This window comes from Festucalex cinctus, chromosome 15, assembly GCF_051991245.1.
Source record: "Festucalex cinctus isolate MCC-2025b chromosome 15, RoL_Fcin_1.0, whole genome shotgun sequence".
NCBI lineage: Eukaryota > Metazoa > Chordata > Actinopteri > Syngnathiformes > Syngnathidae > Festucalex > Festucalex cinctus.
Window position 1 is genome coordinate 20,495,826 of NC_135425.1, and position 26,249 is coordinate 20,522,074.

The following is a 26,249-nucleotide window of genomic DNA, read 5'->3' on the forward strand; positions in this document are numbered from 1 at the left end:
TTTGTTTTTTTGTTTTTTTTAAACGCCTTACTAAACATCGTCGTTGTTTTTAAAAAAAAAAAACGCCATGCTATACATGGTTGTTTACAAAAAAAAAAAAAAAAAAGCGCCTTACTATACATGGTCGTTTTAAAAAAAACGGCATACTATACATGGTCGTTTTTTTAAATAAAAAAAACGCCATACTATACATGGTCGTTTTTTGTTTTTTTTGTTTTTTTTTAAACGCCTTACTAAACATGGTCGTTGTTTTAAAAAAAAACGGCATACTATACATGGTCGTTTTTTATTTTTTTATTTTATTTTTTTTTAAAAACGCCTTACTAAACATGGTCGTTGTTTTAAAAAAAAAAAAACAAAAAAAAACGCCATACTATACATGGTCGTTTAAAAAAAAAAAAAAAAAAAAAGCGCCTTACTATACATGGTCGTTGTTTTAAAAAAACGGCATACTATACATGGTCGTTTTTTGTTTTTTTTGTTTTTTTTTAAACGCCTTACTAAACATCGTCGTTTTTAAAAACAAAAAACGCCATGCTATACATGGTTGTTTACAAAAAAAAAAAAAAAAAAAGCGCCTTACTATACATGGTCGTTGTTTTAAAAAAACGCCATACTATACATGGTCGTTTTTTTTTTTTTTTTTTTGTTGTTTTTTTTAAACGCCTTACTAAACATGGTCGTTGTTTAAAAAAAAAACCCCCGGCATACTATACATGGTCGTTTGAAAAAACAAAAAAAAAACAGCTTACTATATCCATGGTCGTTTACTTTAATAGTCTTTGGTGTGACCCGGCCGGGGGATTGAACCTACGACCTCACAGTCTCAAGGTGGACACTCTACCAGTAGACCACGGAGCTAGTCTTTGAAGCAACAAATAAACAAAAAAAAACACCTTAGTATACATGGTCATTTTTAAAAAAAAAAAAAAAAAAAAAAAAAAAGCGCCTTACTAAACATGGTCGTTGTTTTTTTTAAAAAAAAAACACCATACTATACATGGCCGTTTAAAAAAAAAAAAAAAAAAAAAAAAAAAAAAAGCGCCTTACTATACATGGTCGTTTTTTTTTTTTTTTTTTTTTTTTAAACGCCTTACTAAACATGGTCGTTTAAAAAAAACAAAAAAAAACGCCATACTATACATGGTCGTTTAAAAAAAAAGAAAAAAAAAAGTGCCTTACTATACATGGTCGTTTTAAAAAAAACGGCATACTATACATGGTCGTTTTTTTTTTTTTTTTTTTTTTTTTAAACGCCTTACTAAACATGGTCGTTGTTTTTTTAAAAAAACAAAAACAAAAACGCCATACTATACATGGTCGTTTATTAAAAAAAAAAAAACAAAAAAAAAAACGCCTTACTATACATGGTCGTTGTTTTTTTTTAAAAAACGCCATATAATACATGGTCGTTTAAAAAAATAAATAAAAAAAAATAAAAAAATAAAAAAGCCTTACTATATACATGGTCGTTGTTTAAAAAAAACGGCATACTATACATGGTCGTTTTTTTTTGTTTTTTCTTAAACGCCTTACTATACATGGTCGTTGTTTTAAAAAAACGCCATACTATACATGGTCGTTTTTGTTTTTTTTTAAAACGCCTTTCTAAACATGGTCGTTGTTTTTTTTAAAAAAAACCGCCATACTATACATGGTCGTTTGGGAAAAAAAAAAAAAAAAAAAAGCGCCTTACTTTTGTTTTTTTTTAAACGCCATACTATACATGGTCGTTTGAAAAAAAAGAAAAAAAAGTGCCTTACTATACATGGTCGTTTTTTTTTATTTGTTTGTTTTTTATTTTTTTTTTAAAAACGCCTTACTAAACATGGTCGTTGTTTTTAAAAAAAAAAAAAAAAAAAAGCGCCTTACTATACATGGTCATTTTTTTTTTTTTTTTAAACGCCTTACTAAACATGATCGTTTTTAAAAAAAACAAAAAAACGCCATACTATACATGGTTGTTTAAAAAAAAAAAAAAAAAAAGCGCCTTACTATACATGGTCGTTGTTTTAAAAAAACGGCATACTATACATGGTCGTTTTTTGTTTTTTTTGTTTTTTTTTAAACGCCTTACTAAACATGGTCGTTGTTTAAAAAAAAAAAAAAAAAAACGCCATACTATACATGGTCGTTTAAAAAAAAAGAAAAAAAAAGCGCCTTACTATACATGGTCGTTTTTTTTTTTTTTTTTTTCTTTTAAACGCCTTACTAAACATGGTCGTTGTTTAAAAAAAAAAAAAAAAAAACGCCATACTATACATGGTCGTTGTTTAAAAAAAACAAAAACGCCATACTATACATGGTCGTTTAAAAAAAAAAAAAAAAAAAAGCGCCTTACTATACATGGTCGTTTTAAAAAAAACGGCATACTATACATGGTCGTTTTTTTAAATAAAAAAAACGCCATTCTATACATGGTCGTTTTTTGTTTTTTTTGTTTTTTTTTAAACGCCTTACTAAACATGGTCGTTGTTTTAAAAAAAAAAACCCGCCATACTATACATGGTCGTTTAAAAAAAAAAGAAAAAAAAGTGCCTTACTATACATGGTCGTTTTTTTTGTTTTGTTTGTTTTTTATTTTTTTTAAAAACGCCTTACTAAACATGGTCGTTGTTTTAAAAAAAAAACACAAAAAAAAACGCCATACTATACATGGTCGTTTTAAATAAAAAAAAAAAAAAAAAAAAAAAAAGCGCCTTACTATACATGGTCGTTTTAAAAAAACGGCATACTAAACATGGTCGTTTTTTTTGTTTTTTTGTTTTTTTTAAACGCCTTACTAAACATCGTCGTTGTTTTTAAAAATAAAAAAACGCCATGCTATACATGGTTGTTTACAAAAAAAAAAAAAAAAAAAAGCGCCTTACTAAACATGGTCGTTGTTTTTTTTTTAAAAAAAACGCCATACTATACATGGTCGTTTTTTTTTTTTTTTGTTTGTTTTTTTTAAACGCCTTACTAAACATGGTCGTTTAAAAAAAAAAAAAAAAAAACGCCATACTATACATGGTCGTTTAAAAAAAAAAAAAAAAAAAAGTGCCTTACTATACATGGTCGTTTTAAAAAAAACGGCATACTATACATGGTCGTTTTTTTTTGTTTTGTTTTTTTTTTTAAACGCCTTACTAAACATGGTCGTTGTTTTTTTAAAAAAACAAAAACGCCATACTATACATGGTCGTTTAAAAAAAACAAAAAACAAAAAAAAAACGCCTTACTATACATGGTCGTTGTTTTTTTTTAAAAAAACGCCATATAATACATGGTCGTTTAAAAAAAAAATTAAAAAAAATAAAAAAATAAAAAAGCCTTACTATATACATGGTCGTTTAAAAAAAACGGCATACTATACATGGTCGTTTTTTTTTGTTTTTTCTTAAACGGCTTACTATACATGGTCGTTGTTTTAAAAAAACGCCATACTATACATGGTCGTTTTTGTTTTTTTTTAAAACGCCTTTCTAAACATGGTCGTTTTTTTTAAAAAAAAAACGCCATACTATACATGGTCGTTTGGAAAAAAAAAAAAAAAAAAAGCGCCTTACTTTTGTTTGTTTTTTTAAACGCCATACTATACATGGTCGTTTGAAAAAAAAAAAAAAAAAAAAAACGCCTCAGTATACATGGTCTTTTAAAAAAAACCCGCCATACTATACATGGTCGATTAAAAATAAAAAATAAAAAAAGCCTTCCTATAAATGGTCGTTTTTTTGTTTGTTTTTTTTTTGTTTTTTTTTTAAACGCCATACTATACATGGTCGTTTGGGGAAAAAAACAAAAAAACAAACAAACCCCGCCTTACTATACATGGTCATTTTTTTTTTTTAAATGCCATACTATACATGGTTGTTTGAAAAAAACAAACAAACACCTTACTATACATGGTCATTAAAAAAAAAACAACAAAAAAAAACGCCTTACTATACATGGTCTTTAAAAAAAACACACAAAAAACAAACAAACAAAAAAAAAACGCCATACTATACATGGTCGTTTGAGAAAAAAAAACAAAAAACCACGCCTTACTATACATGGTCGTTTTTTTTTTGTTTTTTTTTGTTTTTTTTTTAAAACACCATACTATACATGGTAGTTTGGAAAAAAAAACAAAAAACAACAACAAAAAACGCCTTACTATACATGGTCATTTGAAAAAACAAACAAACAAAAAAACAACAACACCATACTTTACATGGTGGGCGGCACGGTGGCCGAGTGGTTCGCACGTCCGCCAACCAGTTCGGTCGCTGCTCGGGCCCTAATAAACATGTTCCCAGTCATCAGAAACTCACATGAAGCAGGAGATGTTTTTTTATTTTTTTTTTATTTTGGCATTTGTTTGTTTTGCATTTATATTAAGCAAAGTGCATTTTTTCTTTTTTTTCTCATCAACACATTGCACAATACATAAATAATGATGCATATAAAACGTCTTCATATTTACAATTAATAATATATTTATATATAACATAAAATACATTTTTCGCCTCTTTATTTTTCATTAACTCTTTGAGTCACTTTTTGTGAAGAAGGTCACGTTTCTTCTTCTGCGATGACTTTCTGTTTTGAACCTCTGGAACAAAAAAGGAGGATGCGGGTGGGGGAGGGGGTTAGTGTCCGCGAAGGAAGGGGGGCAAAGGGGAGGCCATCGCTATCGGGTGTTGAAGATGACCTCCAGCCAGCAGGGGCAGCTGCTGATGAACTGTCGCGTGTAGCACTGTCCCCAACCTTTTACGAAGCTGATCTGCACCGTGAAGCCCGTGCGCGGCTGCTGCGTGAACTCGTGGTCGTTGGGCCTCCGCAGGCTGCTGGCCTTGTCATAGTCGAACGCCTTGATGGAGAACCCGGGGAACACCTTGTGCACCAGCAGCGTACGCGAGTCCGGGTTGTCCAGTGTGGCCGACTTGATGAAGATCGGGTAGCAGCTCCGGTTGTACACCCACACGCCGTCGGGCTCACGCGTCAGCTGGATGCCGTAGCCGACCTTGGCGCGCACCATCTGCACCAGCTGCGACTTGTTGTCCGAGCAGAGCTGGCCCAGGCAGAAGCCGTTGCCCTGAGGTAGATCATAGAAGATGTCCAGGGAGGACTCCTGGACCGAGTAGAGGCGCCCTACGCGGGTCTTCTCCTCCCAGTAGGCCACCACGCACCAGTGGGACCGCTCCCCTGACTCCTGCATTGCCAGGGAATCTAGAGAGGGAACAGAAAGAACGAACAAGGCTTAAAACTTGAACATAAATTCAAAAACAATTGAAACTCAGTCTGTTCACTCTAGGTTGGTTGGTTTTGGTTTTTGGACCACTAGAACAAGGGATAGCTGATGGTGAGAGGACCCTTGAAGACGGCTCTGGGGTGGTTGCACAAACCCCTACAGCAACTACAACCACTATTTTCTGTTCGTCTTACAGAATAACTGTTGTCTTTTGAACTCCAGTAGCTCAACCAGTCTGTTGGTCTTTGGACTGGAGAAACAAGGGTTGGCTGATGGTGAGAGGGCCTTGCACTAAACCCCGGACTCCTTAGGGGTTCTTGCCTACAAGCCCACCTACAAAGACTGGCACCTAATTCTCTGGTTTGTATTACTGCTACAATCACAAAGAAAAACTGGTTTTTGGACCAGAGACTTAACCGCACAGAATTTGGGGTTGGTTCCTGGAAAGTGTTCACTAGATCTGTGGAACTCGACATGCGGTACATTCAAAGAATTCATTGGTCTGCACTCCACACTCAACCTTTTCCAGAAGGGAATAGAGAATAGGTGATAGTCTGGTGCAGTGTACATTTTAAGCGCAGGCGACACTGCAACTACCGTGTCTTTTATTGCCAATCAGTGAAATTGATTTCACTGACTGTAAGCGCCGACCGCTTACATCAGCAATTTGTCTAGTTGCTATCAACACTTGCTATAACTGTCGTTGATCACCAAAATGCCCAACAAACAAGATACGGTACTTTTGTTAGCAGAGGTCGGCATTGCATCAATTTTGACGGAAGGCCTGTCAATCAGTCAATGAAGGACACCCATTTTGTTGACGATTGCCCAAAACCTTTGAAAAATTGACAAACTAAGCATTGCTGGAACGTGGTTTTCGTCTGTCAATGTAATCGTCAATCCATGAATAAATTTGACAATCCATCAATGACGGGGATCCCATTTTGCTGATGGATTGACAAATGACGTATGACATTGACAGATCCCTAGTTCGAATGATGAAAACATTAATGGACGACCATTTTGCTGAGCAGTGACGAATGATGGATTGATGGTAACAATGCGGTTCGGCTTGAAATATTGACAACTTGCTCAAAATTCTTTGATGCGCCCACCTCTGCTTGTTATCGACAGCAACATCACGACATAATGATCACTCTTTTAGGCAAAAGGTTTGTATGGGCTTGGGTCTTGAGACCAGAGTGACAATGTGACAGAAATCGGGACTAGATGCTGGAAAGAGTCCCCTTGAGCAAGGCACTAAAACCCTGACTGGAGTGGCAACCCCACAGAAATTAAGGTTGGTTCATCCCAACATCGTAAGCAGTTCTCAAGCACTAGCAGCCACAACACCTCAACAACTCTGTAGTACAACTCTGCTTTTCTTCTATGTCCAGCGCCCCATGAACACACCACCCTAGTTTGCTAGCAACAGCATTAGTACTATGCGGCACCCAACCAGAAACAGCTCAGACTCGATTACAAAAGTAAACCAATTGGCTATGTGATGCTGAAAATAGCTGGACAATGTTCTCTGTGAAGACGAGCTTTGGTTGGCCTACTTGATGACATGCCCAAGGGATACTAGCTATGAAAATTTGGACAGACAGCAAATAGCTGCCAAAGGCTCGTTTTCAGGCACAAAAGGAACTGCAAAGGTTTTCTTAAGACTAGCTTAAAATAACCATCTAATGTAAGCACTGCCTCAACCAGGGAAGACCAGAGGATGACCACATTTCTTTAAAAAGAACCCAAGTTCACAAAATTCCTTGGTTATACCACATAACGGCGCTCTCCGCCCTATTTTCTGCCACGCGGCAAGCAGCCACGTTGGATTTCCTGGAGGCCAAAGCGGCAAATGGGAGACGCGGGCGGGCAAGTGTCCACATGCACGACATTATTTGTCGAGGCATTAAAGCGCTTATCTTCCGTCTGGCTCGCCGTGTTTTCGTTAGCGGCGCGGGCCAACAACGTGCTGACGTCACCGCAATCATCCCGCCGCATGCTGCAGGAAAGAGGGGGGGGGGTAGCGTTGTCAAGTTGAGTAACGTTCCCATAAACATTCCCGCCTCCGGCCTCGTCGGTTGGAGGGAGCACACGTGCGGTGCGAGCAGAATGGCGGAGGCGAGCGACGAGGCCTAGCCAGTCTAAAGTTTCACCGAGCGTAAAAAAAGAAGCGTAGCATTGGCCGTGCTCCAATTTCCAGCCCCCTCCCTCCTCATATCTCTATTCCGCAGCAATGTGGCTCCCAGCGACTCCCCCCCCCTCACCACTCAAAAGGTGGGAGCCAGTGAGGCGCGAGGAAGTGGAGGACGAGGGGACGGGGGCGGGGAGTGTCAAAGAGTTGGACTGCAACTTTTGCGTCCTTGACTAATTGCGGCGTCCTCTATCGGACGTGTGTTTACTTCCGAAAGCAAAAGGAGCCCTCCCACCCCATCTCTGAGCCCCGCACTCCCCCCTTCTTCCTTTTCATCTAGCGCGAGCCCCTCATGTAAGCATTCATTTGGAAGGTCCCGGCCGCAGACAAACTGCGACGCTAATGCGGCGGGATCAGTGGCGGTCCAAGCGGGCCTCGTCGTGGCCTGTCATTAGCCTTCATTAGGCAACACCGGCAGACGGAATCAGGGAGACGGGGGGGAGGGACTTTTAGGCAAGAGGTGGTGGGGGGAGGGTGGTAGGTGGCGGCTGAAAGCCTTCCATAAAACAAGCAGAGCTGTGTTCTTTGAAGTTGGTCAGAGCCAGGCCTCGGGGGGAGTTTATCGTAAATCCATTCTCATGGGCCGCAGGGAGGAGGGTGTGACGCCTAAGTACCCGACTATCTACCTTAGACTAAACCAAGGGAGGGGGCGGGGGTGGGGGTGTTTATCTTCCAGATAAGACATGGAAAACGTCTCTGACCCTGCTGACGGCCTGGTGGTGGCACTCACCTGCAACTGTGTATGTGTGTATCTGGGGGAGGATGGGGGAGGGGGGGGGGCATAGACCTGGCGAGTGTGTCTGTTTGTTATTGCTTGGAGAGACGGGGCCTGGCGTCAGAGGTCATTAGAGCTGGGCTGCCTGTCTGAGCGTGTCAGAAAACACCCCGCTATTCGTGACGACATCAGCCGGTCCCGCGCTCGCGCGTGACCCCGCCCCCCTCGCCAGAGCCTCAGGCAGAGGATGCACTAAACGCCACGAAGATTTAAGATAAGAACATGGGGGCGGAACACGTCAACTAACAAAACGAGATTTAAAAAAAAAAAAATTAAAATGGGTTGCCACACAACATTTTTGGCGTCAATAGTAGGGGTACATCGGGAGCAAAAGTATTTTTAGTCTTATTTTGTTCAGAAAACGTTGCAATGTTCTAAGCTACAAAAATAGAGGCATATTCTGTTCCGCAAAAGTACTAATACAAAAGTATTCATATTAGGAATGTCAGAAGAAGTTTCAAGTCATAATTTTTAGAGAATGGCAACAAAAATAAAGATGTATTTGTAACAAATATGTTACGTAATATGCCAACTAAAAAACGGCAAACACTTTTTGTAGCGCTTGGGACCGCTTCGTTAAAACTCTCTAGGGGGCGCTTCTACACATTAAACTAATAAAATATCGATTATTTTGCCAGGCTTTATGTGTGATGTTTTAAAATGTGTGACGATGTGTGATGTTTTAAAATCGGCATCATTTTTCTTGGCAAACAGTGCGTCGCCACGGCAACAACATTTCAACATCATGAATGTCTAAACGGTCTTATAAGGTCGATCTGTTAAACACGCAAGGAAAAAAAAATAGATTAACACATGCATTTCCTTTCGCCAGTAGGAGGCACTACCACTTACAATGAAAAAAGTTGTAAAGTTACAAGTCATATTTTATAGAAAGAATAGAAGATATACAGATTTGTAATTAAATAGTATGTTACATAATAGGACAAGAAAGTAGTGCAATTCGGGAAATGGAAAAAGTTAAAGATTTGGCATTTTGTTCTGAAAATGTAGCAATATTGTAACAAAATTGTCCTTTTTTTTTTTTTTTCACAAAACCCCAATAATAGAGTAAAGTAGCCCAAAATGTAGGAATATTACGAGAAAAAAAGTCACAAAAGCAGTAATATGACTACAGTACCAGGGCAAAAAAAATAAATTTGGCGAGAGAAGGGGGGCCTCAGGGAAATTAATAACAGGGTGAAAGTGATACGAGTGCTCATCTGCCCTGTCAGGAGCTTGTTCACAGCTTGTCCTGACAGCACACGGGCTACAACTTCATACTCAAAGCACACGCACAGACAAACGCACGCACGCACGCAAGGAGAAATAAATCTTGTTGCCGGATTTCGGACGGCCTCGTCTCCTCGCCTTACAGTCTGATGCTATTTGCGGCGCCCGCCATAGGTGCTTGTCTGCCTGCACCTCCCGTCCTTGGCGGGGAACGTCTTCCGTATGTACATCTGTCTGGATGTCTGCCCGTTCAGGCATTAGTCCGTCCGTCCGTCTGTCTGTCTGTCTGTCTGTCGGCCACTCCACCTGCTCTCAGCGCTTGTCCTCTCCGAGGATAATCTGGCTAGCCGGCAGTCTCGAGGCCATCTGTCGGCCCTGTCTTTTGCGACTGTCGGCCGCCTGCGTCATTCTGGCCCACGGCCTTGGATGCAACGGAAGTAGTGGGGGGGGGGCAACTTTCTCCAAAAGATGTGGAAAATGAGGCAGAGTAGCGAACATTTACAGCTTTGGTTTACATACGAGGTCCTAAACAAACAAATTGTCTATGTAATTCATAAATAGAATGTCTACTAATCTTTGTCACCATCAGTATTTGTTTTTTTAATGATTACTTGTTGCTAGGCAGAACAACGGCAGGAATACAGAAAAAAAACAGCACTTACATACACTACTATAGGCATGTGTAATAACGATAATAATAATAATGATAATCCATCCATCCATCCATCCATCCATTTTCTTGACCGCTTATTCCTCACATGGGTCGCGGGGGGTGCTGGAGCCTATCTCAGCTGGCTTTGGGCAGTAGGCAGGGTACACCCTGAATTGGTTGCCAGCCAATCGCAGGGCACACAGAGACGAACAACCATCCACACTCACAAGCACACCTAGCGACAATTCGGAGCGCCCAATTAACCTGCCATGCATGTCTTTGGAATGTGGGAGGAGACCGGAGTACCCGGAGAAGACCCACACAGGCACGGGGATAACGTACAAACTCCACCCAGGGAAGGCCAGAGCCTGGACTCGAACCCGAGTCCTCAGAACTGGGAGGCGGACAGCTAATCAGTCATCCACCGTGCCGCCAATAATGATAATAATAATAATAATTTACAAGAAAATTGTAAAGTAAAAGAGTTGTCGTATTTGGTTCTAAAAATGTACAAGAATAAAGTTATATTTTGTATGTAAGAATAGGTCAGTTCACAAAAAGTTGTAACAAAGTCATTTAAAAGTATAAATTCAAATTCTCACAAATAGTAATGACAAAAAAAGTTCTAAAGTTACAAGAATGGCCTTATTCTATTCACAAAAAGCAGTTATGTAATATGTCACTGAGTTCTAACAAAAGGTCATATTTTGTTCACAAAAGGTAGCCACGACATATGAGTCATAAAGTTACAATAATAGTTGTATTACACCCAGGAAAATCAGTAATATCACAAAAGAATCACAAAGTTGCATAAAAAAAAGTTACCAGGACAAGTTACAAAGTCATGCTTTGTTCACAAAAAGCAATAATATCACAAAATAAGCTCTAAAGTTACAAGAAAAGGCTGACAAACGTTGACAGCATCACGGTTTTTATACGTATGTATTTTCTTCAACCTAGCGCCATCTGCTAACGTCAAAAATTTGGCAGGACGACGAGGGACGTGAAGGCCGCAAACGACGTTAGCAGGTTGCTAAAGCAGCAGATTGTGCGTGCGTCACACATCCTGACGATACAGATGACAAGCGATCATTTTGTGCTCTTGATACAAAATGGCAGCCGGCGGGAGGGCGCAGGTTAGCCATTTTAGCGCTATCATATCATCATTTAAAGCGGGCGACGGCAGTATGGTCGAATAAAAACAGACGTCTGCATTAATAACCTGAAAATGTTTGCAAAACAAGGATTAACTCAATGGGGAGCTTTATTAGCATCGCTGCTAAGCTAGCCGAGACAATTGGACAAAAGAGGGAGGAGGGGGCGCTGGTTGTCGGCTGACTGGGTCCTCGCAGTCTAAAAAGGTTAATCATTACCTCAGTCTGTCTCCACGCACACAGTACACACACACAGCGGCTGAACGCAGGAATGGGGAAGACGTGAAGGAAATGGACTCTTGGCGGCGGCGCCTTATTTTCTAAGTCAACACCCTCTCCCGAGCTAGCGGGGTGGGGAGGGGGGTGAGGCAATGACTGAGGTCTATTCCAAAAGTTCAAAGGTCGCGATGCAGAGCATTCCTTTTGTTCTGTTCCGAAGCAGACGTCGCACTCGTCTGAGGCACACAAATGTAAACGCCTGGACTCCGCGACAGCGACGGTGGCAGGTGAAACAAACTGATGCAAAACAACCTTGTGAGACAATCGCTCGCCAAGTATAAAATAAATAAATACAAATATGTATATATGTACGATGAGATTTTTTTTTTTTTCAGAAAAATCGTAAAGTTCTATGGAGTGGAGTACCCCAAGGTTACATTTTGATCCCCTTGATGTTTGGAAAACTACCTTAACTCATTCACTCCCAGCCATTTTCACTGAAGCAAATCCCGCTTCGCTCCCTGCTGTTTTGCTGGATTTTGACTGATTTTGATTTCATTCATCAGGTAAATAAAGTATATTTCTATCTATCTGTTTCCGTTTTGCAGCAATTAGCATTAGAATATAGCTCAGTTTCATCATTATTCACAAATCTGTTTAAAACTGTGGGGGAAAACAGCCTGTTGCAGCATGGTCCTGATTGATCTCTTATACTCTGCTGCCAGCTCTTGGCCGTTTTTGTAATAACTACCATTGCTTCAACCGTTATCTTCAGTTCAGAGGCTGCATCAAAGCCTTCCGTATGCTCTAGCATTAAAAAAAAAAAAAAAAAAAAAAAAAAAAAGACACGTCTTTGGGACACTGGTGATATTTAAAATAGAACGCATTTATACGTCATTGGGAGCAAATGAGTTAAGATGCAATGTCAACATTTTTAACATTAGCCGGTGAAGCGGAGTGAGTTTGCAATTAGTGTGACATCATCACAATGCGACAAAGCAATAGGTAAAGAACAACACTGGTGTGCTGTTGAATGGGGAAAAAAAATGTTACATGAAAAGGTAAACTTTGGCATTTATTCTGAAAAATTTATAAAACATAAAAAAGGAATAATGTTAAGTGAATATTCACTAAAAAAAAAAAAAAAATCCATCAATTGTTTGAAAAGTGCATTTGAGGCCTGATGGCAGGAAAAGGCTGGCATGGGAGTGGCCCACTTTCACTATCTGCACATCTTGGACAACGACTCGCAGACATGCTATTTCTTCCCAGAAGCATCCGGGGTGGGAGATAAGGAGTGGAATGTTTGGCTGACATAATCACATGATCTCCACGTCTGGACCGCCACAAGACATGAAGAAGAAACATTATCATCATCATCCTCAGAAGAACATTCTGTTCCCATGGAACACCTCCTACCTCCTCATGCTGACTTATTATTGTTATTATTATTATTGCAACACTTCAGCACGCTGACCACACACACACACACTCACGCACACACACCATCATCACCATCATCATCATCATCGTCATCATCCCCGATGCCCAGATTTCCCAGGGCGACAGGACAAATAAACACCACGTCGACGAGTGCGGGGTGCCAGGCGAGTACTGATGATGTCATCACGGACTCCCGAGAAGATTATATACCATGCTGACTCACACAAGTGGACAACAGGACACGCCCACTTCGTTCACTGTGGCGTTCAGGCGCCGTGGTGGAAAAAAAATGCAGACAACCCGCAGAGACACTTTAGTGTGTGGTGTGCTGTGTTTCGTGTTATGAATATGATATTTATTCTATTTATTTATCTATGTATTTATTCATGTATTCACTCGCCTACTTCTTGTTATTACTTTACTGATGTTACATTTATTTACTTATAAAAAAAAAAGTATACTCACAATGTCTGCTTTGTTCTTGTTTTTCTTATCTTATTCTTTACTGCACGACAGCACTTTGTATAAAGCAATGCTTGTTTTAAAGTACTTTATAAATACATTTAGTTGAGTTCAGTGTGTCCATAGAACTATCAATGGGAAAAAGAATGATGGAAAATGGCGGTATAAGAAAAGGGAGTATTTTGTTGAAAAAAGTTGTACTTTGTCCACACAAAAAAAATAACCTGAAAAAGTTAAGAATCGTCACAATTTGTTCACAAAAATTAGTAGCATTATGATAAAACCAAGTTAAAAGGGTTGTATTTGTTCACAAAATGTTATATTTTATGCAGAAACTGAGAAAAAGTTCTGAAAAAAAGTCATAATTCACTCACAGAAAGTAATATGAAACAAAAATGTAATAATCGTCATGTTTTGTTCACAAAACATGACGATTATTACATTTTTTATTGCAAGAAAAAGTTCAGTTAAAAGATTGTATTTTGTGCACAAAAACAATGTGGAAAATGTTATGAATTGTCGTATTATCGTCTTAAGTAGTAATATAACCAGAAAAAGTTACAAGGTTGTATTTGTTTACAAAAAGTAATATGGTGAGAAAAAGTTCATTAGGTCATATTTTGTTCACAAAGGAAAACAAGGAAGGGGAAAAAAGCATAAAGTTAGATGTAAAATGAAAAGAAAAAAGTTAATTTAATAATATTTTACTCAAAAAATTAAAAGTTACAAGGACATTTTGTTCCCAATTTTTGAAGGTTATTTACTTATTTACTTTGTAAATAAATAAATATATTTTAAAAAAATATATTATATATATATTTTTTTTAAACAAAAAAGTAGCAAGACAAGAAAAATGTCATATTAAAGTCATATTATGCTCTAATGAAGTGAAAAAAAATAAGTTGAAAAAATAAACTCCAGTCCAGTAGTTTGTTGCCTAAAGTACAATAAATTACAATATTCCAAGAACAACCCCTCAAATGCCCTTTTTTTAAATACTGTAATGTTTCTTTCATAAAGTCAAGAAGTAAAAAAGAAGAGCACCAATGATATCATCGGTCAAGTCCACTTGCTTCCCTGTGGCGTTCGGTCGGCGTGGGAAAAAGGACAACCGGTAGAGCAAGTCTGGCCTTTTGTTGTGTTTTTCATAAACACCTTTTATGCGTGCGTGATTACGCAATAGACTGTTGTCATTACACAATCTGATGCCTCGTGGCCATAAGAAGTGACCTCTGCCCAGTACAGTGGGCTACATATGCGAATGAATGGGCTGCAGGGTGGAGACGGGGGAGCGCCTCGCAGAAATCGAACGCGTGGGCACATATTTCCGCTTCCATACCTCACCTCCAGTCAGAATGCGATTCCACAGTAACAATGTTCAACATGTTCTGGGCTCCCATCCAAAAAAGCTCCACTCTCCCCAGCTTAAAGGTAACCGTAAACGCCTCAAAATGGGAGAAGATTCAGTAAAAGGCCCACAGCTCGGGGCCCACATTCCGTTCCCCTTCCTCCTCCTCCTCCTAACCTCACTGTTTTTTCGATTTGCGCGGCGTAATGACACAGGGTGGAGAAAACAGAGGACGGCCAAAAACCAAAATGGAGTCGCCCCTTGCCAAGAGGCGGCTTTGGCGGCCTCGCAAAGAGAGGAAGTGGGGGAGTAATGAGAGACGCCGGCCGCGGCCCGACTCGGGAGCGAGGCCCCCGGCCGGCATCTCCGCTCGCTCGCTCGCGCGCCGCTCAAAATTACAGAGGACGGCGCACAAGGCCTCCACCCAAAAGACGCCATCTTGCCTCCTTGAAGGAAACACGGGGTAACGGGAATGGGGGGGAATCTCCAAATTTCATTTTTCAAAAGGGACTAATTTCACTGCTGACACATGCACAACTCTATGGAATTAAGTTGGCGCGATGGTGGCGAGCCAGGAAAAGGGAGTCCAAAAAACAACAGAATGTCCAACTTTTGGGATCATTTCACAATTTTAAAAAGAAAAATTGTGCAACGTGTTCCACAACAACACAGCTACCGTTGCCGACACAAGGTAGCTAATTTTATATAGCGCTACGATTATGGCGGACCAAAACTGCCAAAATTTGAAATAAATAAATGACTAAATAAATAAATAAATGACTACAAGTGAAAATAAAAATGAATATAAAAAAATAAATAATTTGAAAATAATATCTAAAAAAAAATAAATATAAATGGAAATAAATCCGTTTTTATTTTCACATTTAGTCATTTATTTATTTATTTAGTCATTTAATTATCATTTAATTACCGAGGTGCTCACTCGACCAATGAGAAGCAGTTTGCAACGGCGGAGTCCAACCCAACACACGCTTAGGACCGCCCCCTCATTTGAATAACATTTCGACTTGGCAGTACGGCCCAAAACTGCCAAAATTCAAAATGAATAAATGACTAAATAAATAACTAAATAAATGACTAAATAAATAAATAAATTACTAATTAAATGACTAAATAACTAAATAAATTACTAATTAAATGACTAAATAAGTAAATAAATTACTAAATAAATAAATAAGTGAAAAAAAAGGATTTATTTCCATTTATATTTATTTTTTTGTATAAAATTTTCAAATTATATTTTTTATATTAATTTTTATTTTCACTTTTAGTCATTTATTTATTTTGAGTTTTGGCAGTTTTGGTCCTCCATACTACAATTGCTAGCAAGAACGTACTGTACAGCTGCCGATGGCCTCAACTCATAGCAAGTCACTCAAGATGAAGACTCGAATAAACGGTTGGCCTAACTGCAGTCCTAAAAAAAAGAAGTTAACTACTGTAAAATGTAAATGTATTGCAAAAAGAAAGAGAACAACTAAACAGTCTATATTAACTTTGATAAGTGACAACATGTAGTGGTGACAAAAGTCTGTGTTTTGCGTCGAAAAAAAAAATGAAAAAAAAAATCAGTGTAGCACGCTGGACGAAACTATTGGGACCTATTGGACTATTTGATCAACTGTACTGCCTATTATAGTAACTGTGACGACTTGTACACTAATGTTGGGTTTTTATGACTGACTACACATACCGTAACTTCCTGACTTCAACTGCTTCTTGAAAAATAAGTAAGGGAGAGTAAAAATCCGCAGTTAATTGATGCTCGTTGAACTGATCTTTGGTGAGTCACGCTGACAAAACGATTCCGTTGTTCTTTCTTTCTGCCTCTCCTGCGTGTGTGCATTTTTTTTTTTTTTTTTAATGCGAGTCTTTCTCCCTGCCGGCTCAAAGACATGAGGTCATATCCTGCGCGGCCCTTTCCTCTCACCGCTAACCCAAACAAGGCGGGAATGCCGGGAGCTGGAAAGCTGAGGAACACTGAGGGCGCTCTGTTCAGCACTCGAGCTGGAAGTAAGTTTCCGGATGTAAAAAAATAAATAAAAAAATATCTACTTGGGTTATGAGGGTGACACTTCACTTCCCGTCATTAATGAATATAGAAAAATAGGCCAGCCGTCATGACAGCAGGTTTGATTTAATGAGCCTGGACTAAATTTAATCCCCCTCACCGGAGACGATGATGGAGCTCGCACCTCCAGCGGATTGAGCCCCCGACTAATTGACGTTGTGACGGGGATGTGGAGAGCAAGGAAGGAATTTTAAAAAGCGCTGGCTTCATTCTACATGTGACACTGGACAAAAGTAAAGGGACAAAAAGCAAGTGTAGGAAATTGGCCTCTTACGTCTTAAAAAAAAAAAAAAAAAAAAAAAAAAAAAAAAAAAACTCAAACAAAATGATTAGTAACAAGGCATGGTGATTTGGAAAAAATATATTAACTCAATTGTGTGTAAAAAGGGTTAAACTCAATTCCTAAATTTCCTGCAGCCAAGTGAGTTGACGGGATTTATTTATTTATTTATTTATTTAAAGTGTGGCTAAATTTAACACCGTGGCGGGAGGAAGCGCCTGTGTGACAGTGGGCAGCGTGCCAGGGCTTGCACCGGTCATTCTATCCCTGTGCGCGTTTGTGTGTGTGAGACATCGCAGCCTGACTGGATCACAGTCAGTCCCGGGTGGCACCAGGAGGCATGCCACTGACACAGTGATAAGAAGTTAGCAGGGTCCAAATAACAACACCGCCTGCATCCAAGAGCACACAAAAAAAAAAAAACTAAAACGTCCAGTTGAAGACTCTCTTCCCCAAATAAACGCATTTCAGACAGCACGCAGCAACACGCGAATACGCAGCAGCCCACGCCTGCGTCACGCCGGGTATTCGGGCCCGTTGCCAGAATTTCAACAGTCCTCTCACCAATTCTCGTTAAAAACAGAAGCAGACGTGGGCGCGGGCTCTGTGCACAGGAGCCACGTTCGAGGTTAGAAAAAAAGCCAGCGCGGATGCTAAATCCAGCACGGACCTCCGCCAAGGAAGGCCAGACAATCCTAATTCGGATCAGATTAGACACCGACATTGATTTTCCGGTGGCCCCAGTCACACTTGTGTCATTGGGACGGGTGTGTTTTGCTCTGAGAAATAAGTGTAAATGCTATGCTAATGAAGCTAGCAAATATAAATTATAGAAACGGTTGTACTAGCGCATTGTGTGCTGGTGGATCTCTTGAAGCTACACTGCTACAGTTTGGTTAGAATCAGTCAAGTTCTTGCTCAAATATGCAAACTGACAAACGAGGCGGTAGCGATCTGTTAAGATGTTATGCAAATAAAACTAGCAACATGAACACAAGTGAATTAAAGTGTACCAGTATCTGGATCAGGACTACAGTAGTTTTGTTTGCTTGGCAAATGCTATGCTAACAAAGAGTTAGCTTGGAAGGTAACGTGAGTTCTTACTGTCTACACTCTATGTGAATCAGTTAAGTCATTTTGTCATGCATAATTCAGTAAACAAATAGTCGGTGATGCTATGCTAAAAAAGCTAAACAAAACTGTACTCTAAATGAACTAAACTTAATATCTACAAATGCTATGCTAACCATGCTGGCAATGTAAACAAATCATTCTGAAACTACTGTACAATATTATATATGTATCTGTACTTAAATAGCCTATAGTGGGTTCTACCTCCGTACCCTCTATGTTGAGGTAGATTTTTGCGCAATTCTACAAACTAAACATTTCATTAATGTTGGGAAAATGTTACGCTAACAAAGGTAGCTAGCACTGCACACAAACAATTCTGAAATATTTTATGCATTTGCACGAAAAGAAAGTGGACACCACTCTCCTACACTAAGGGCATTGGTAGTGGTGATGTGAAACTGCTAAGGTAATGATGCTACTACTGGAAACTATTATGTGCATGCATCTGTACTAAAATAAAACGGGTCCGACGGAAATGGTGGTTTTGTCACAAATCTGCCAGCAAACAAATACTTTGTGGAGGATTCACAAAAAGACAATGCTACGCTAACAAAGGAATGTAAACACAAAACCATCCTGAAACTATTATACTGTATGCATCTGGATGACAATAAAGTGGGTTCAACCCCACTATTCTCAAGGGAATCGGTTAAGTCGTTTTTGTGTAACAAACTGCGGCGAAAACCTCCTTGGCGGAGCTACTGAAGTCCCTGCCTCTCTCCATTCACAAAACTGTTGGTGATCCCTCTCATCAGTTTCTGTGGTCAACTGAAACCCGCTCAATCAACTGCCTCCCCCCTTTCTTCCCCAACTGTCCCTCCCTGTTCTGTGTCGTGTTCCAAGTGGATGACGCGAGGCGGCGAGAGGCCGCTACGGAGCCACTAGCCTGGCAGGCAGCCCACTTTGCATTTGCGCTTGTCACTGTCGCGGCGGTACAATTAACTCCTTCTCGCCTGGATCACTCTTTTCTCCAAGTTTGCGGGTCATGCGCCACAGTCAACAAGCACTTAAATATTCAACTTGGAAGCGCATACCCCAAAGAAAAAAAAACCTTACATTGCTACACCGCCTCCCCTCTTCCTCCGTCTGGAGGGGGAACATAAAAAGGGGGAGATTGAGGGAACTGGAAGGTCAGCGGCAGGCCTTCTGGGAGAGCCATGTTTCTTTTGTCAGGGCCCCAGAGGGAGGGTGCAGGGGAGTTGAGAGGAACTAGGGGGAGGGGCGGGGGCTTGCCAGGGAAAACCATGAGGGCACCGCTTTTTTGCCATCTTTGCTGAGGAGGCCCATTCACACTGCTGCTCGCTGCCAGGAAGGAAAGCAGGGGAGGAGGGCACAACCCGTTCACGAACAAGCGGCAGCAATAAGTAGCGGGGGGCGCCCCCCCAGTACCTTGGTTCTAGGGTTTCGGAGTTTAAAGTAAAATCCGTCAAGCTAATACATGCAAGGACTATTTTAATGTCAAGATTGAGAAGGGAGGATTCTGGTAATCGGCCTCCACCAAACAAAGGCGGGTTGAGGGCGGTGGTGGTTCTGCAGAGATGGGGGCGGGGGTGGTGTATGGGCAGCAAACACCAACTGACATAAAACAGGCTTTAAAAGGGCCCGGTAATGAGAACCATCTGAGGGCCCAGAGAGAACAACTCTGCCCGCGGACGCGGCGCCGGCTTGGGAGGGCGGCCAAACAGGATTATGGGAAAGGAAAGACGAGGAAGCCCTATCTAGAGGCTTGGAAAAAAGAGAAAAAGCGCCTGTGTCTTTCACTGGCTTCGGGTTTGCACATAAACAGAACCCAGAGTCTGTTCCAAACACCTCTCCTCAGGTTACAGTGGGAAAACAATCACGGAGGGCAGAATAAAGATATTTACCTGAAAGCCCCACAGGGGCCGAGTAGGTTGTTCCCCCGGTCTCACTGGATGAGGGTCCTGAGTCCGGAGAATCTGAAGCAGAGACAGAAACTTAGAATTACTGAGAGGGAGACGACAAAGAAGCAGCTGCAGGGCTGTCAATCACCAAGCTGAAATCAATGCCCGATAAAGATGCTGACGAATAAATGGAGTCATGATAATTTCTCATAATCCACTGCCTCGGGAAAATCAGCAACCCTGTGTTCGAAGGAAAGAATATTCTTGCGGTTCGATCGCCGGACAGACAATCAAAAAGCGTCATAGTGCGAGTATTTGGGGACAGAGGTTTTACTGGCGAGGCTCGCTACCGTCGCGGTCGTGCTAACGAGCGGCACGGCCAAACAGCCCCTCTTGGCTAGCCGGCCTTGCCCGCACTTTCATTGGCTGCCAGCGGCCTGGCCCTGGTCGCCAGGGCAACAGTTCACAGCTGACCGCAGGATTGAGGAAGGGAGTTGGAGGCCGTGGGGGTAAACACTGTGCGGATTATATCCCACCAGATCTGAAACAAGGTGGCGATTTACATCAGGACTGCTTTCATACGAACTAATGCCGGCGCAGTCGTTCCAATACTGCGGTAGACAGCAACCATGATATGAGTGACCTCCACTTCCTGCTCGTGAGAACTGTAAATTTTAGCCAACCAGAGTCTGATTTCCCGACAGGGCTGGCCTTCTTTAAATTACAAACTCTTGCAGTGTCATTAATACGCAACCCGGCGCATATTGCAGAAGATAGCATCAAGGAGTACAATATGTAACTTTCTGGGTACTAGGTACATAAGAACTAGGAGCAGAGGTAGCCAATCCTAGTCCAGAAAGTCAAAACCCTGCCACAGTTTGGCTTGAGCCACAGGTGCTTCTACTCAACCGGCAGGTAAACGAGCTAAGCACCTGTGGCTTAAGCCAAACTGTGGTAGGTTTTAACTTTCTGGATCTAGATTTGCCACCTCTGACTAGGAGTAAAACAGTACAGTTAAGTACTAGATTTAATGTGTTCAATTCTTGGTACTAAGTCCGCAAGTACAAGGACTAGTATTAGGCAATTAAGTGTACAAGAACAAAAAGCATAAAACAAGTAGTTCAACACATACAGTCATACAATGGTACAATTTCAGAGGTACAGTGTGCACAGTTTTGGGTACGAAGAATACAGTCCAAAAATTAGAACGTAGAGTCAACCATTTTCTTGTTTATGTACAATGTTAGCATTCATGCTAAACCCAAGGAAGGCATCGCGCGATGGTATGACTGACAGATGCCCCAGGCTAGTGGCAGGAGGCGGGACCGTCTACGTCCTATTGTCCTATTAATACATCTCTCCAGAGTCTCCCCCCGTGGCCGTGATGGCCATAGCAGCTGCGCCCGCTGGGTCATGACAAACGGTGGAAAAAAGTGTGACAGATGATTTAGTGGCTAGGCTAGCTGCTAATTTCCTGGTTCTCCAGTGCCGCTCCCAGACTACTCCCGCTCCTTTTCCAGTTACATAATAACTTCCTGTATTCCTGTATGACGTTTCCTATTTACTTCAGCCTGTGGGATGCTGGTTGTTAGCATGAATGACGGCACTGACGCTTGGTTTTGGTGTGACGCGGAATAAATAATGGTTGATAATCAGACGGGGAGGGAGAGCAGGGGCAGGTGCGGAGTGGAGCGGGGAGGCTGGAGGGGGTGGGGTGGAGTGGTTGTACTATGGAGCCACAGCTGCAGCTGCAATGACTTCCTATTGTTTCCACTCACTGAAAGCCACTTTCTCCCTTTTCGGCTGGCGGACCCGAAGCCAGCTGCTCGTCTGGCAGGGGTCATTGTCTGGACCCCCAGCTTTCTTTTCCGCCACTGACACACACCCTTAAATGAGCAGCCAATGCGGGGAAAGAAGCAGGAGGAGACCCGCGTATACCCCATCCCCACCTCGTCTACATGGACCCATCTCCGCACTGTGCACTATAGTAACACCAAGTGGCAGTTCAACTGCAACTGTACAGTATCAGAGGGGCGGACCTAGACATGAGGCTCTTTGTTGATTGGTGTGCAAACGAACGATTGCTTTACTTTATTTAATACATTTTTAACCCTAAAGTCCATATCCCACTTTGGCGGGGTGAACGTTTGCGAAGCTATCCAATGTTGATTTCGTTCAAGTCCGCAATGTTCGCTAATCGTCCATGCGACGTTTTACAGGTTTTTCTTGACAAGAAAAGCGATTGTTGTCTTTTTCTTGAAAAGAAAAACCTGTAAAAACCCGAAAAACCTTGAATGAACCCTGACGCAAACATTTGTCCCTTAGTGGGATAGGGGCTTAAAAGAGAGAAGACATGACAATTGCATATCGTTTTGGTTTTCTCTTACCACTCAAGCTGCAGGGTTACTGGGCAGTTTTCCATCGAAATCATCATTCTCTTTCTTTTAGTACTTCTAAGCTAGTGGACTTCTAAGCTAGTGGGCCATTTGTGGTCTAAAGTGGGGAAAAAACAACAATTGCTTTGTATTCGAAAGGCACATTGTTTCGATTTTCTCCTTGCACTCGAACAGCATGGTTATGGCACGGTTCTCATTAGAGTCAGCGCTTTCTTTAAAACGCTCCGGCTAGTGGGATGCTTCTAGTCCTTAAGCAGGAAGTGACATCGCGGTTGCGGTTGACATCATGCCATACATGCCATGTAGTCGTTATTGGTTGCTTTTCCAATAGAATCATCATTCGTTTAAGTTCCACTTGCCAGCTGGTGGACTTCAACCCAAAAGTTGAAAGACAAGAGTGATTTGATTTTTTTCTTTGCGCTTGAGCCACACGGTTACCCTCAGAATCATCATTGACCTTGCATAGCCAGTGGAGAAGTTGTAAAGTAAGAAAATATGTAACGGCATCTTTCAAATAATGTGACACTGATTGGATGTTCTCTTAGTTCTCGAACTTTAGACTCGCCATTTTCATTAATACCCCGTAGCTGGTGTGTACAGTTTGTAGTCCAAAAGATGTAAGACACAACAAATGCTCTGGAATGACGCCGTACAACATTATGTCAAGTTTCCCTTTTCATCGCGGCAACCAGACGGTTATCACTAAAATTAGCATTTGCATTAATATTTCCAAGCTAGGGCAGTGTTACTTTCATACTTTCAAAATGGCGCTTTACACACTTTCCATTTTCTATTTGCGCTTGGGCCACATGATTACCGGGTGGTTTTCCGTCAGAATCAGCATTCTTTTGCTTTGATGCTTCCTACCCTTGCCGGAATTGTACATCATTTTAGTTCTAAAGCAGGAAAAGTTATGACGCTTGTTTTGGAATGAGGCAGCAGGCACACAGTTTCAATTTTCTCACTTAGTTACTGGGCGGATTTTTCCAGATTCATTTTGCTCTTCTGAAATCTTTCTGAACAACAGGATTGTGATCTTTGGATTTGGGTGCATATGCTGTGGTTCTAAATCAGGTGGCACAAATGATAGGAGGATGCCAAAAACCCAGACCTTGGGAGTGTCTTCTAAACGTGTAATAAGTGAAGTTGTTGTGCATCAACAAAAAAAGTAAAAAAAAAAAAGTGCGGCAATAAAACACACAAACCAAGCGTGGCTCTGAGGGGACACGGTACACTTGAAACGTAACACGATGACATAACCCGCTGCGCCTCTCTGGCACCGAGGTGACAACCGTCGTCTGGCTCTGGCTGTCGCGGCGGCCAACAAACAAACAAACAAGCAAAGACTGCGCCGCGGGGTAAACAACCAAAGACGCTAAAAACAGCCCACGCGCTAACATTAAAGGCATCCAAAGCCAGAGACATGTCCCACTAAACATGACTGGAGTGTGAATAAATGCGCACGGCTCCATGAAGATGGACTGGCAAACAAACACGCTTGTAGGCCGCCGCGTGAGCCAGCTGGCCGCCAGCCACGCTAGAAGTGCACAGCCAGCCTCGGTGCCTCTGCACTGCTGCCATAAATCACCGACAAACACGGAGCTGCTTCCTGTGCACGCCGACATGTATGTGCACACACATGCGCTCACTTATGAAGACGTTCAAGACAGAAGTGGCGTCACGGGTTTACGTGACGGCGTTTGGAGCAAAAACGGGATGAGTTTCATGCGAAACTTGAATATGGGTGCAATGTTTTAATACGACTCTGGGAAGAGTTGGCGTGAAACATTGAAAATGCAAACAGTAGGAAATTGGCAAAATTGTGTCATTTTGGTTCTCGCGGCCTGCAAATGTTTTAAAACATGCGACGTTTCTTTAATAAAATGACACAACTGACAGTGATGTAACGATAAGGGCAATATCGTGATATTAAAACTGTCACAATATCGCCGTCGTCATGTTCATGTTATATTTAAAAGGCACACATCTGTTAAAAAAGTCTGGTTGATTTCCATTTGTGCAGTTCTAGCACCCTGTGGTGGCTAGTTTTTAGTGCAATTTAATTTTCATTAGGGATGTTTTGCCCCTTCTATGTTTAAAATCCTCGCCAATTCTCAGATGAAGGGGAACGTAATCTGTGAAGCGAGTCAATATGTGGAGGTACTCAATGTGTGCGTGCATTAACAAGTAAGTGCTGCAATATTACTAGAGATTGTAGGTTGCTTATATGCATTGCTGTTATGTGCAAAAGTAACAACATTGTTGAACCTCGTTGCTAACACTTGCCTGGCTACACCAACTAATATTGCAAATGGACACACTACAAAAATGTTCTGAAAAACACCAAACAGTTGCTCCATGTCCCCAACTAGTGGCCTGGCATGCACATTACAACATTGCCAGTCTTTTGAAGAGCATTCTGTGGCATATATGTATGATTGTGAACTTGTGAAGAAGACATCAGTTAAACATGAATATGTGTGAGCTCACCTGGTGGTTTAAGATAATCCATTGGATAGCGGGAATATGGAGGAGGAGGAGACTCTGCATTGAGAGAGGAAAAAAAAAAAGAAGCAAAAGTGTAAGAAAATAGCTTACAGGTTATAAACCTCACGTTTTTTTTTTTAATCAAGCCCACCATATACAAACAAATCAATCCAAAAACACTTATCATACCTAATAATTAACATAACGATATATTTTCCCATCGGTTTAGCACACCCTCGGAGGACTTTGTGAGCAAGAGAGTGAGGCCCTGAGGGCTGGCTATTGCCTTTCACTGACAGCCAGATAAACAAGGGGGCCGCCTGGCGCCAGGAGGGCCACTATCAGCGTCTAGGACAAACTCAGATAGGGGCCTCTCTCTCTCTCTCTCCTTGTCTCACAACACATACACACATGCACGGAAACTTCCCCGTGCACTTCTGCACAAGTGGTTCGAATAAACACAGAGGGAAAACGTGCACGTGCCTTGATAAATTCAATTAAATGGAAACTTTATAGAAGCACGATGATACCAATGCAATCCAAAAACCGTAAAAAAATAATAAAATAATTAAAATGTTGTTTTTTTTGTAAAAACATGCATCGTGCAGTGAAAATTGAACCAAAAATAATCTTTAAATATATAGAATACAATCAGAATAATTTAAATATATAAAGTACTGTTTTTACATTCATATAATAAAACATGCATTGAGTTTTTTTTTAAAATACGATTTTATCAAATATAGCATTTTTTTTAAAACAAATATACTTTATTTGTATTTATTTATTTTGTTTGAAATCAAGAGGTCCGTCTTCTTACCGAGCTCGCAGAGGCGGCTCATGTGGTGCGGGTTGCAGCAGACGAGCTCCGGGTTGACTTTCCCGTAGGATTCACAGCAAGACAGCCTCTTGAGCTCCGAGGAATGCCTGAGGTCGGGCCACCTGAACACCTTGTAGAGCAGCATGGGGAGGGAGTAAGACACTTGACCCACTTTGGCGTCCACTTTGCCCGGCAGCAGCAAGCAGGGGCTGCGGGCGCCCCCCTTGGACTCCACCGCCTGCAAAAGCACCTCCAATTGTTTCTCTTTAATCTTCTTGAGCACGGAGTGGGTGAGCGCCTTCAATTCGGCCTCCGACCCGCCGTGGGACTTGGCCGCCACCTTGGCCGCTTTTCCCATGCAGCAGCCCCCGGGGCCATGCGTCCCTCTGTCCGCCTCCCCGTCGCCCTCCACGGGCGCGCGGCTCCGCCACAGTCGCCGGACGAGCCCCGATCGTTTGGTCCTGAACATGCGGGACGAGATGA

At 41.4% G+C, this 26,249-nt stretch overlaps 1 protein-coding gene across 1 annotated transcript; it reads right to left on the reverse strand.

The window, feature by feature from the left end:
- Window positions 1-4,325: 4,325 nt before the first annotated feature.
- On the reverse strand, window positions 4,326-26,235 carry smad7 (SMAD family member 7). The gene is made up of 4 exons (XM_077498586.1): window positions 25,767-26,235; window positions 24,950-25,003; window positions 20,067-20,138; window positions 4,326-5,193 (listed from the first exon to the last, which is right to left on the reverse strand). Exons 1-4 carry the CDS (start codon window positions 26,233-26,235, stop codon window positions 4,655-4,657), a joined length of 1,134 nt encoding a protein of 377 aa, XP_077354712.1. The 3' UTR covers window positions 4,326-4,654.
- Window positions 26,236-26,249: the final 14 nt, after the last annotated feature.

Excerpts from the sequence above, each read along its gene's own strand:
- smad7 (XM_077498586.1), bottom strand. The coding sequence starts at position 26,235 with ATGTTCAGGACCAAACGATCGGGGCTCGTCCGGCGACTGTGGCGGAGC. Across the intron at positions 25,004-25,766 it reads GAGCCGCCTCTGCGAGCTCG|AGTCTCCTCCTCCTCCATAT; the intron begins GTAAGAAGACGG and ends CTCTCAATGCAG. Across the intron at positions 20,139-24,949 it reads GGATTATCTTAAACCACCAG|ATTCTCCGGACTCAGGACCC; the intron begins GTGAGCTCACAC and ends TCTCTGCTTCAG.